The sequence below is a fragment of the Microtus pennsylvanicus genome, chromosome 5 (assembly GCF_037038515.1).
Source record: "Microtus pennsylvanicus isolate mMicPen1 chromosome 5, mMicPen1.hap1, whole genome shotgun sequence".
Taxonomy (NCBI): domain Eukaryota; kingdom Metazoa; phylum Chordata; class Mammalia; order Rodentia; family Cricetidae; genus Microtus; species Microtus pennsylvanicus.
This window is the reverse complement of record NC_134583.1, coordinates 88,490,990-88,503,864: the sequence shown is the minus strand read 5'-3', so window position 1 is coordinate 88,503,864 and position 12,875 is coordinate 88,490,990. Positions and strand designations below refer to the sequence as shown.

Here is a 12,875-nt window from a genome sequence, read left to right as displayed (position 1 = left end):
TCTTAGCATGGCTTCTTGCATTGAGTTCTGCTGTGTACTCACTCATGCCGGCTCTCTCTCAGCTCCTAGTGACTCTCAGAACTCTTCAGCTGACAGGCCCTCTGCCCTTCCCCCCAGAGAGCCCCTGCTGACTGGCCTGAGGCAGTGCTGAAGGTGCGTCCCTCAATAGGAAAGAGGTTCTTCAGACACTTCCAGTAGTCTTGGAAGTAAGGGAGAAGGAATGTCACAGAAGAGGGATGATGGGCCAGGTGGTGGCGGCACAGACCTTTAGTCCCAGTGCTCAGCGGGCAGAGGCAGGCAGATCTCTGGGAGTTCGAGGCCAGCCTAGTCTACAAAGTGAGTTCCAAAACAGCCAGGGCTGTTACATAGAGAAATCCAGGTTCGAAAACAAACAACAAACAAAAAACTCAAAACCAATCAAACAAAAACAAAGGATGAAGCCCTGAGACTGTTACAGAGGGACGTCTGTGTGAACAGGACCGGCATCTCTTCCTGGGTTCATGCTGGAACTCTGACAGGGTGGATGGAGATGAGAAAAGATAGTCAGAAACTGCCGTCAGGAGGGCTGCAAGGGCTGATGACCCAGTCCAGCACGTTGATCTTTTCATTGCTCTCAGATGAGGAAGTGGTACAGAGCGTCCGACAGCAGAATTACAGGGAGCTCACAATAATCTTTTCTCCCTTCAGCAAGGAACATTCTGGGACAGCAAACACAGCACTTCATGTCTCAGTGTCTGAAATGTTTGACTGCATACATACGGGGGAATGTCAAGTTCCAACTTCAGCCTTTGAGGCCTTGGCACTAGCCCAGAGCTGGCCTTACAGGACATGACTCTGGCTACATTGAGGGGCCTCCAGGCAGTTTGCAATCCAGTCAGGCCCACACTATAAACACTTGAAGTCAAGCCCGCTAAACTCTCAGTACTCGGGAGTAGTGTAAGGCGTGCACCGATGTTGAGCTCTGTGGGCTCCAGGGCACTTGGCTCCAGGGCACAAATATTCTCCTGCACACTGGTAGCAGGAAGTGACCTCCTCTCCATCAGCTCCCCATAGGCCAAGAGGCTGTGAAGTTAGGAACCTGCCTCTCGCATCCTCCCCAGAGGGATTTTCTCAGTGCTTTGCTTTGGGCAAGATTCCTAAAAGAACCTGGGCCCTGGGCGCTGGAACACCGGAGGGAGCAAGAGCCAGCCTGCTACCCTGGAGGGCGGCTTTCAAAGGAGGCGGCAGGGTCCATCCAGTGTCCTGCTGGATTGGAGGAAACAGGTATTACGTTCTCTGTGGGCTTCGTTGTGGTTACAATTCCTGTCATACACATGGTCAAATGAAAGAGGTGGGGCCAGTCACAGGAACCACTCAGGCGACATGCCCTGAAAAATGCTAGAAACACAACCTAGAAACACACAAGTAGAGACAACAAGCAGAAAATACGTGCAGCAAGTAACCTAGAGATGAGCTCCCCAACCCTGCAAGCCAGCCCTTGAACCGTGTCCGGAAGTCTTGCTCAGACACACTAACACACATCTACCCTGGGGACAGGCTATAGCCACTGGTTGCTTTGAGAGCACTAGGAAGTGCTAGGCTCAAGCTGGCGTCACAGGGTGGTGTGGAGAGTGACCAGACACTGCTTGTCACAATTCATGCCTTCTCCTTTCTAAGAGAGGCCTCACACCTCTCTTGTTCCTGTCTGACCCCCTCCTCCCTCCCCACGCTATGGCTTCATGAGCAGCAGTTACAACTAGGGTCCTGTCTAGAGCCCTCAAAGGCCACATCAGGGAGAGAATGGAGACAGAGTGCCACCTGGGAAGCCTGACACACTGAGGGGCTGGATTTGATACTGACATAGGGGACACTTGCAGCCCTGCATCTGCTGGAACCTGATACCCACAGCAGTTCAGTTTGTGCTATGCAGTCACTGCTTGGAAGGTTTCCCAGGGTTTACCAAGCAGGAGATACCAGCATGGAGCTGGAGCAGGTACAGTGTGTGAGGTCTGGGGAGAGGCAGGACTCCAGAAAGCCCATGTAGTGGTTTCTCCACCCCTGGAACCTGTGCCCAAATCCCAGATGGCATTTCCTCTGCTTGGTGTATTCCTGGGCCTAGGCGTGACTAAGCAAGTTTAGGAGAAGAGTTTCCACCAAGCAATGTTTGTCTTAAAGTCCCAGAGATTGCACTGCTTCCTGGCAAAAGCCAGTGGTCAGGGTGGGTGTTGGTCTGACCACCCTCCAGCTCCCATTCTGGAGTCCCTCCAGGCTACGTGACCCCTGGACTGGCCTCCACTAAGAGTAAGGTTGCTATAAATGATGGAAGACAGCTAACCCTTGGTGGGGAGACCCTGGGCCAGGAGTGAGCATCACGGTACTCAATGCTTAGCACAGACAAGTGTCCCACTGGCAGTCCCATGTGGACACAGGGGCTCTCTCTGGACATCCTTCCGGGGCTCGGACCGTGCATGTGGGACTCATCTAAAGCAGCCTGACAGAAGCAGCCATTTTCTGTGTCCTTCTTCGAACAGTAGTTGGTCCATGTCACACGGCCCTGTCCTGATCGGCTCTGAGGCCAGGAAAGTTAAAGGCCTCCTCTACCCCTTTACTAGGTTTTGTAGTCTCACACGGGTGGGGAAGGGGATATCAGTGACCTTTAACCTCTAGGGACTTTTGGAATATTTTATGTGCATGCATTCGTGTCTGTATGTGGGTTGGGCATGTGAATGCAGTGCCCATGGAGGCTAAAAGAAACTGTCAGGCCCTTTAGACCCGAATTACAGGTGGTTGTAAGCAGTCTGATGTGGGTGCTGGAAGCTGAGCTTGGGTCCTCTGGAAGATCAGCAAGTGATCTTAACCACCCAGCCGTCATACTAGCTCTTCCCCCACTTTTTTCAAACCTCTGGGTTCTTTTTAATTTTTATTTATTTTTGGTTTTTCAAGACAGGGTTTCTCTGGGTAGCCCTGGCTGTCAGACCAGGCTGACCTTGAACTCAGAGGTCCACCTGCCTCTGCCTCCTGAGTGCTGGGATTAAAGGCGTGAGCCACCATTGACCTTTTGGGTTCCTAATATTCCCACTGGGTAGGTACCCTTATGTTAGATGCTGGGGCTCCTGGTAAGCCTGAGTTCCTGGGTGCTGGCACCCATGTCTAGAGTCTCATGAAATCCTGATGATTATGGGATGTTCCAGTCTGTTCTTTTTCTCCCGACCTCAGGCCAGACAGGCGTTTCTCCAATTAGCAGAGGACTTTGAATTTGCTCCTCCATCACCACCCCAGGCTCCTTTTTTTTCTTTTTCTTTTTCTTGCTTTTTGTTTTTGTTTTTTTGACACACGTTTCTCTGTGTAATGGTCCTGGCTGTCCTGGAACCACCACCCAGCAACAGTCTCCTCTTTCTGTGTTACCCTTTTGATCCCTTCGAAAGCATTGTGGCTCTGAGCTGGGAGGCTGGGACCTGGTGAGGAGCCCTTCTGTGTGCAACTCTTAACATGCCTGCAGCACACTGTCCAACTCCGCATGCAACTCTTAACATGCCTTCAGCACACTCAGACTCTTCATGTAACTCTTGACGTATGCCTGCAGCACACTCTCCAACTCCACATGCAACTCTTGACACATGCCTGCAGCACACTGTCCAACTCCGCATGCAACTCTTAACATGCCTTCAGCACACTCAGACTCTTCATGTAACTCTTGACGTATGCCTGCAGCACACTCTCCAACTCCACATGCAACTCTTGACACATGCATGCAGCACACTCTCCAACTCCACATGCAACTCTTGACACATGCATGCAGCACACTCTCCAACTCCACATGCAACTCTTGACACATGCATGCAGCACACTCTCCAACTCCACATGCAACTCTTGACACATGCATGCAGCACACTCTCCAACTCCACATGCAACTCTTGACACATGCATGCAGCACACTCTCCAACTCCCCTACTTTTGCTTCAGGCTAGCCAGTGAGGACACAGAGCCACCTGGGCTTTTTAAAACTCTGTTGGGACTTGAGTCCAGCATGGTTCTGGATAAGAATGCCAGCAGAGTTAGGGACTTGTCCCAACCCATCCTGTTCTGCCACTTGCCAAAGACTCAAGTCAATATGGTGGTACTCCTCCTCAGGGTCATTTCCCAAAATCCTCTTCTCCAGCCTGTGGGGTCAGATAGGGTGTGTGTGAGAGAGCCAGGGCCAGCCTTTGCCAATGCCACACCTGTTACTCAGAACCACTCTGGGTAAGAGCTCCTCCCCCAACCTTCTCTCTACCTTTCCCCCTCTCATCCTTCCTGGTTCACCTCAAATGCAGTGTCGACAATCTCATCGATGACAGATGCTTGGGAACGAAACTTCTGCTGGTGCTGCTCCACCGATGCCACCAACCGTAGGTACTGGAAGTGGAGCTCCCGCTGCCTGGAGTCGGGCAGAGGCAAGGACTGGGTTCTTAGGCCCTAATGTGGCTCTGCTTGCCATGACCTAGACCTCTATCTCCAGTGTGCCCCTCTTTTGTAGATTTTATTTATTATTATTTTGTGTGTGTTATTGTGCACATGTGTACGTGTGAACACACATGAATGTGTGCATGTGTGTGGAGGCCAGAAGTCAGCCTTGGTTATCTTCCTCTAGAGTTCTCCACTTTTGTTGTTGCTGTTGTTTGGGGTTTGTTTTCTTCAAGGTGTGCGCCACCACTGCCAGACTTCCACTTTATCTTTGAAGATGGTGTCTGCCATTGAATCTGGAGCTCACTGATTGGCTAGACAGGGATCCTGCTGACTTTACTGCCTCTACCAGGATTGCAGGTACAGGAATGCACCGCCACACCCAGAGTTATCCGTGGGTGTTGCCTCTGGTCCTCACGCTTGCATGGAGAGCACGTTACAAACATCACCATCTCTTCTTGCCCCTAACATTTTGAGATGAGTTCCCGCTGAGTTGTCCAGACTGGCTTTGAACTTGTGATCCTTCCACCTTAGCCTCCCAAGGAGCTGAGGTTACCAGTGCACACCATTATACTTAGTGAGTCTGCCTGTTGTCCAATCCCCAAAATATCCCTGTCTGTCATAAAGACATCAGCCACGGTTTACCTCTTAATCACACATCCTGCCATATACTTATTTTTCATACCCATCTTCTTGCCCATCCATCTACACAAGCCTAAACATGGACCCACTCAACCACCTGCCTATCCATCCTGTGCCCAGCCAGTCACTAGTCTGTCCAGCCATTGCACCGTTCCATACTTACCCACCCCTGTGGCTACATGTTCGCCCCGGGATCCACCCACTCAGTCTAAAGAACCATCTATCCACCCACTTTATCCACCTATGTTCACTACTCTCTTGCTCCTCCACCCACCGGAGCTTATCAGTTCCCTTCAACCTTCCACGTGGCTGGAACCTGTCTGACTCCAATGAACGAGCAAAGACTCTGGAGCGTGGAGCTGAGTGGCGGTAATACAGTATGACTTCTCATGGGGTCCCTGGCACTGTCATGGAGCCTGAAGTAAAGCTGACTTCACTGCCTCCACCAGGATTGCAGGTACAGGAATGCACTGCCACACCCAGAGTTATCCGTGGGTGTTGCCTCTGGTCCTCACGCTTGCTTGGAGAGCACATTACAAACATCACCATCTCTTCTTGCCCCTAACATTTTTTTTTTGTATGGAACGGTGCAAGGGTCAGGGTGCTTCTTTAATAAAGAGAAAAGAGGCCAGGCAGTGGTGGCGCACGCCTTTAATCCCAGCACTCAGGAGCAGAGGCAGGTGGATCTCTGTGAGTTCGAGGCCAGCCTGCTCTAGAAGAGCTAGTTCCAGGACAGGCTCCAAAATTACACAGAGAAACCCTGCCTCGAAAAACAAACAAACAAACAACAAAAACAGAGAGAGGAGAAAGCCCTGCTGCTGATATGGTCCTTGCGGTGCAGCCAACAAGAGTTTCTCTAAGAGCTGGGTGTCACTCCTCACTGCCCAGGGAAGCTATGTTCCCGTGTCCCAGTTGTGGGTGTGGAAACAAGTCTAGTCTGCTCACTTCCTCCTACCCAGGAGAGGTGGGCAATGTTCTTTTTCCTTCAGACCCACCATCAGGCCTCCAGACCTCTTGCCCTGGACCCGAGGCCTCTCCTTCCTCCTATCCCCTCACCTCTCTGTCATGGTGCTGAACATCCTCTCAATAAACTGTGCCTGCAAGGCACTGTCGCTCATCTGGGCCTCAGCATCTGCATGGAGAGAGGGGCGTGGGCAGGAGGATGTCCAGGCGAACGACTGATTCAAGAAGGCAGAGGAATCCCACCAGTCGGGGAAGTACAAGGGAGATCTTAACCACGTGGTGGCGGCACATGACTTTGACCCCAGCACTCAGGAGGCAGAGGCAGGCAAACCAATGTGAGTTCGAGGCCAACCTGGTCTACAGAGCAAGTTCCAGGACAGCCAGGGCTACACAGAGGAAAACCTGTCTTGACTCCTCCCTCCAAAAAAATATCAAACCATACAAAAGGGGACAGAAGAGAGATAGTGGAGACCAGAGTCCAGATTCTGATGGCCACTCGAGTACTGGTCAAGCCACTCCCCAAATTCTCTGCGTTCTTAACTTGCTACCTGGCGCCAATTCATTTATTTTTCCACTTAAGGTAACCTATCAGTCATAGGTGGGGGGCTGCTTTGCTGATCTCAGAGCAGGATCCTGAAGCTCAGGTTCTGTGTTCATTTCTTTTTCTTCCTCTCTCTTTCTCTGTCCCCCCAAAAATGTATTTATTTTTATTCTCTCTGTGTGTCTATTTTCCCTGTCTCAAAAAACAAAATAAAACAAAACAAAATTACTGAATTGAATTGACTTTTTTTTTTTTTTTTTGATTTTCGAGACAGGGTTTCTCCGTAGCTTTTTGGTTCCTGTCCTGGAACTAGCTCTTTTTTTAAAAAAAATATTTATTTATTTATTATGTATACAATATTCTGTCTGTGTGTATGTCTGCAAGCCAGAAGAGGGTGCCAGATCTCATTACAGATGGTTGTGAGCCACCATGTGGTTGCTGGGAATTGAACTCAGAACCTTTGGAAGAGCAGGCAATGCTCTTAACCGCTGAGCCATCTCTCCAGCCCCTGGAACTAGCTCTTGTAGACCAGGCTGGCCTCGAACTCACAGAGATCCGCCTGTCTCTGCCTCCCGAGTGCTGGGATTAAAGGCGTGCGCCACCACTGCCCGGCCTTTGAATTGACTTTTAGAGTCTAATCTAGAGGCCTTTGGAGCGAAGTCCTAACCTTGATTAGTCCTCTCACATCTCAGACTCACCGTCCTGGCTACTCAGGAGCAGGAGGAATGCCAAGGAGGGACCGGCCAGTACCTGTTTTGTTGAGCTCTGTCAGAGAGTCGTCCAGCAACTTCTCGTGGACCCGGGCAGCTTTCTAGATAAAAGGCCTCAGTTCTCTCAGGGTTTCTTCCCTGGCCCCCACACCAGGAACACTGTCTCTCCATTCCCACCCTCTCCCCATGTGTGGTACCCCACACCGGGAACACTGTCTCTCTATCCCCACCCTCCCCCCATGTGTGGTACCCCACACTGGGAACACTGTCTCTCCATCCCCACCCTCTCCCCATGTGTGGTACCCCACACCGGGAACACTGTCTCTCTATCCCCACCCTCCCCCCATGTGTGGTACCCCACACCGGGAACACTGTCTCTCTATCCCCACCCTCCCCCCATGTGTGGTACCCCACACTGGGAACACTGTCTCTCCATCCCCACCCTCTCCCCATGTGTGGTACCCCACACCGGGAACACTGTCTCTCCATTCCCACCCTCTCCCCATGTGTGGTACCCCACACCGGGAACACTGTCTCTCCATTCCCACCCTCTCCCCATGTGTGGTACCCCACACCGGGAACACTGTCTCTCCATCCCCACCCTCTCCCCATGTGTGGTACCCCACACCGGGAACACTGTCTCTCCATCCCCACCCTCTCCCCATGTGTGGTACCCCACACCGGGAACACTGTCTCTCCATCCCCACCCTCTCCCCATGTGTGGTACCTCCAGCTTCACTTTCTCGAGGCCTTTGAGAAGCGCCATCTGGAAGTTATCTACCAGAACAGCAATCACCAGGCTGCAGAGGGGACAGTGAAGTTCTCTGAAAGGGGACACCAGGGAAGAGGCCACGTACTAGCCTCTGAGTCCAGTGCGGCCTAAGTGGAGTAAGGGCTGGGGTGGATTAGGGAGAGAGCCATGGTGAAGCTGGGCAGTAAGACAGGTGCCTCACTTGAGGAAAATGAAGTACTGGATGATGATGTAGATCATGAGGATGGGGATGATATACCAGGCCCCTGGGGAGGGAAAGCGTCAGTCAATCCAAAGGCATTCCCCAATCCCCACCCTTTCCAGCAGGAATCAGCAGCCCCCAGATGGCAGATGTAACGGAACCACTAGCGTCTGCCCACCATGGGCCCTGCTGTCCATGTAGATGAGGGACCAGTCATCCAAGGTGAGCATAGTGAAGAGGGTGAACAGGGTGGTGAAGATGTTCTGGAAACGCTTGGGGTCCGATTGCCGGAACAACGCTCGGAGCACCACAGAGAAGAGGACTAGCAACTGCTCAGGGTGAAACCAGAATCAGAACCCCGGCCACTGTACCCACCTCTCACCAGGCTTCACCTAGTCCCTTCCAGACCTGCTGCTCCCCGCTCCCATCTGCCCTAGGCCAGCAGCCGCCCAACCTCCACTGTGTAGGATACAGAGGCAGGTAAACATGAGGGTCAGGATGGCTGTGATTGACGGCAAAGATCCTCTCAGAGTCCCTGTCACCTCGTGGAGACTGGTGAGGATGCTGTGGGTGGTGGTGAAGGCGGAGTCTGAGTTAGTGGGGATGGAAGTGGAAAGCTGCACCTGAAACCAGACTGGATACTAAAATTAGGGGGTCCCTTTTCACTGGTGACTCGGTCCTGTCCCCATGCTCCCCTGGAAAATGGAGCTATTATCCTTGCAAGAACACGAGGGAGGCTCATCCCAAGCATGCAAGGGGTCACGGTGGCAACCCACCATCCTCCCTGGAACAGGACACAGTGGACTCCCTGGAAATCCAGGTCCCTGTGCCCTTTCCCTTGAGAATTTCCACGCCAGGACAAGGAGCCTTGGTGGCAATGACCTGAGCCTCCGAAGGACCCGGATGGCCCTCAGAGCCCGCATGCTCTTGAAGACTTTGAGGATCCGGAACAGGCTGTGGTTGTAGAACGAGTAAGATAGGGAGTTGATCTGGATAAGCACAAAGTCCAGCACCGCCATGACCATGATGAAGAAGTCTGAAGGTAGACGGGTGCTTGAGTTGCACAAGTTCCCCTAAGCCAGAGTCCCATCTCTGTCCCTCTTTCCCCCCACAACCTACCCACCCACCCAGATTGTTCCATGGGTCATAAAAATACTCCAGGCCCAGGGCAATTAGCTTGAGCACGGCTTCTATTACGTAGATCGAGAGGAAAATGGAGTCCAAGACCATGAAGTACCATTCTGTGGGGACACCAGAGGCTTTTTTAGTGATAATCCGCAACATCCTGACCCCACAGCCCAGCTTTTTCCTTCCTCTCTAGAACCTCATGTAGGCCAAACACCCAGGCTGTCCCTGGCTGGGTTCTTTTTTGGTTTGGTTTTGTTTATTTAGACAAAGCCTTATTCGGTAGCTCCGGTGGCCTGGAAACTTGTAAGCATAAAAGCATTTAAAGTGTCCTAAAACTGCAGCCTTGGACTGTGGGCGTGTGGTTTCTTCATCTTGCTCTACTGGGCTTTAGAGGCCAGCATTCTCAGTCTTCCTGCTTTTACCCTTCCAGGGCCTCATGGTGGAGGTCTCCAGGCTCTTCCCCTAGACCCAGGACTTTCCCACCACGCCCCCTGAGCAATATATTTAGGACATATGCGCCACCTGGTGGCTCCACCATGAACAGCACCGCCTACAGTTAGTAGGTTTTCTGCAGTAGTCTCCAGCAATATTTCTAGCTCTGAGAATGTCACCTGTTGTTGGTAACTTTTTGCTCTTTTGGGGGACCACCACCCAGCTCCCAGATAAATCACACATGGAGGCTTATTCTTAGTTATGAATGTCCGGCCTTAGCTTGACTTGTTCCTTGTCAGCTTTTCTTAACTCAAATTATCCCAACTACCTTTTGCCTCTGGGCTTTTTCCTTTTCTTACTTCTGTATATCTTACTTTCACTTTTACTCCATGGCTGGCTAGGTGGCTGGCCTCTGACGTCCTCCTCTTCCCCCGTTCTCCTATTTATACTCTCTGCTTGCCAGCACCAACTATACTTGCTCCTGCCTATTGAACAGTCAGCTTTTTCTTAGGACCATTGGGTGTTTTAGACAGGGAAAGAATCACAGCTTCACAGAGTTAAACAAATGGAGTATAAACAAAAGCAAAACCTTAAAATAACATTCCCCACCGGGGCGGTGGTGGTGCAAGCCTTTAATCCCAGCACTCAGGAGACAGAGACAGGCAGATCTTTGTGAGTTAGAGGCCAGCCTGGTCTACAGAGTGAATTCTAAGACAGGCTCCAAAGCTACAGAGAAACCCTGTCTGGATAAACTACTACTACTATTACTACTACTACTATTACTGTTCTCCGACGGCCACTGAGTTGCCAGAGAATGAAGATAAAGTAACAGGTTTCAAAGACTGCCTGGCACTGGCTCAGGCTCATGGGAAGTCCTGGAGTCTCAACTGTCTTCAGCATAGATAGTGGCACCTGACTCTTACCACCTCTGATCTCTAGCTCAGTGAAGGTCTGGGCCACAAGGACGACTGTGTTGAGGCAGACCACGATGAAGATGAAGGTCTCAAAGCCCAGGGATTGAGTCAGTGACATCATCATTTGCCGGAGACCCCAAATGAGGAGACATATTTTCCCCCAAATCAATTGGAAGATATTCCCAGAACGTATCTTCTTGTGGGTCCAGTGTTTCCCTGAAAGTAAGTCAGAAAGTTATGCCCAGGCAGGCAGTGATGGGGTGTAGTGATCCCAGGCACCCTCCCAGACGAACATCCCTCCTCTTGCCCATTCACTAATGTGACACTATGTTTGCCCTGTGCTGGCTATGGAACCACAGTCCTTAAACCTTCCACTTTGGAGACCAAGATGTTTGGGATTTGGCTTGGCAGGTCCTAAGAGTTCCTGATCCTACAGATCTACCTTTGTTCATCTGGGAACTCAAAGAAAACCTAATTCTTGTCACCGTCCTTCCCTCTTGGTGATCTCTTTCCTGTTTAAGATCCTGCTAAATCGTCCCTTTCCTTGACTACTTTTCCTGTTCCCATTCAGTAAGTCACTTGCCCCTCTCTGATTGTTCATGAGACTGTTGCTATTTTTGCTAAACTGTAGGCACAGAGCCTGGGAGTCTGTACCAGTTAAGGTGTCCACATTTGATGAGAGCCTCAACGGTCAAGACATGGACATGGGAGCCTCAGCGGTCAGGACGAGAACACGCGGGCATCAGCAGTCAAGACATGGACACACAGGCCTCAGCAGTCAGAACGTGGACACGCGGGCCTCAACGGTCAGGACGTGGACACGCAAATGAATAAAACAGTGACTAAATGAAGAAACACTGTGTGGCCTCCAAAATCATGTACACTGTGTGGCCTCCAGAATCATGTACACTGTGTGGCCTCCAGAATCATGTACACTGTGTGGCCTCCAGAATCATGTAGCTTAAGGAATAAAGGGTAGGACAGTGAGCAGAAGAAGAATAAATGGCTGGTGGAATGCTATACAGGTGAGAACTGAGCTCCAAGGTCCGGACTAGATGTGCATGAATCTGCGTGAGGGAGTAGGGGTCCGGCTGCAGGCCCAGCAGAGACTCACTCTTGCGCTTCTGAATGTAGTCATCTTCACTCAAGGAGTCGGATTCTTTGGAACTCTCCTTGGGATGGATTCTGCTGGAAACACGAGAAGTGCCCGATCGACTTGTCAAGTGGGAGTGAGGCACACTGAAGACTGAGCTTTTGGCCCCCATATGAGAAGGGGAGACGCCGAAGGTGCTGTGAGAGGTGCTCGGATACTGAAAGTGGGAACGCTCTTTGGAGTGAAGATGTTCTCCAAGATGTTGTTCTTTGTGGGAATGGTGCTCTCTATGGTGGGGATGCTCACCATGGTGATGGGTGGCTTGGGGGCCTGTATGATTGCCGCCATGGCGGTGATGTCTTCCCTGCTTGGAGGACCCCTCAAAGGACTGGTGGGAGGGGCTCTCTTCAGAATGCGGTGGCTTTTCGTGGTGTTGGGATTCAGTAGGTTGATGCCTGCTGTCGTGGTGGGCTTGGTGATAGGATTCATGGGATCTCCCCTGGTGGGAAGCATCCTTTCTGCTGGATGGCGCAGTAGAGAAGTGGGACAAAGCCTCACTACCTCTACGATAGTGATGTTTACCTTGGGACTGTCTTTGTTGTTGGTGGGACTCAGTGTGGGGATGAGATTCATCTTGGGACTGTCTGTGATGGTGGTGGGACTCAGTAGGGGGACCATGGGGCGGGGCAGTACCAGATGCTGTGGAGAGGTGGGATTTGTTATAGTGATGGGACTGATGTAAGAAGGCACCATCTTGAGAGTCTGAGGACTCACGGAAGTGCTGGGATTCATTTGGGTGGTGAAATCTGCCATGATAGTGAGACGGAGCGGGAGGGGGCTCCCAAGGATAGTGGACTTCACTGTGGTCTGGTCTGTAGTGGACGTGTGAATATGGTGAGTGGGAGTGATGGTCTGAATCCGTTCTAGCAGTGTGTGCCTCACGATGAGCCTCGTCCATCTTCGAGGGTTGATCCATGACTATACTGAAGCCCCTAGAACAAAGAGGGCTCAAGTAGAGAATCCAAAGGACCTTTTCTGGACCTTCTTCTCTGCTAAAGCTGAGCTTAGTGCCAGCTA

General features: G+C 51.4%; 1 protein-coding gene across 1 annotated transcript; it reads right to left on the bottom strand.

Moving 5' to 3' along the window:
• Window positions 1–4,112: 4,112 nt before the first annotated feature.
• Window positions 4,113–12,756, bottom strand: Catsper1 (cation channel sperm associated 1). Its single transcript, XM_075974591.1, has 15 exons — window positions 12,741–12,756; window positions 12,573–12,670; window positions 12,105–12,497; window positions 11,820–12,015; window positions 10,715–10,921; window positions 9,359–9,472; window positions 9,114–9,267; window positions 8,704–8,795; window positions 8,410–8,553; window positions 8,232–8,295; window positions 8,006–8,078; window positions 7,319–7,379; window positions 6,121–6,196; window positions 4,282–4,396; window positions 4,113–4,139 (listed from the first exon to the last, which is right to left on the bottom strand). Exons 1-15 carry the CDS (start codon window positions 12,754–12,756, stop codon window positions 4,113–4,115), a joined length of 1,830 nt encoding a protein of 609 aa, XP_075830706.1.
• Between the last annotated feature and the right edge of the window lie 119 nt (window positions 12,757–12,875).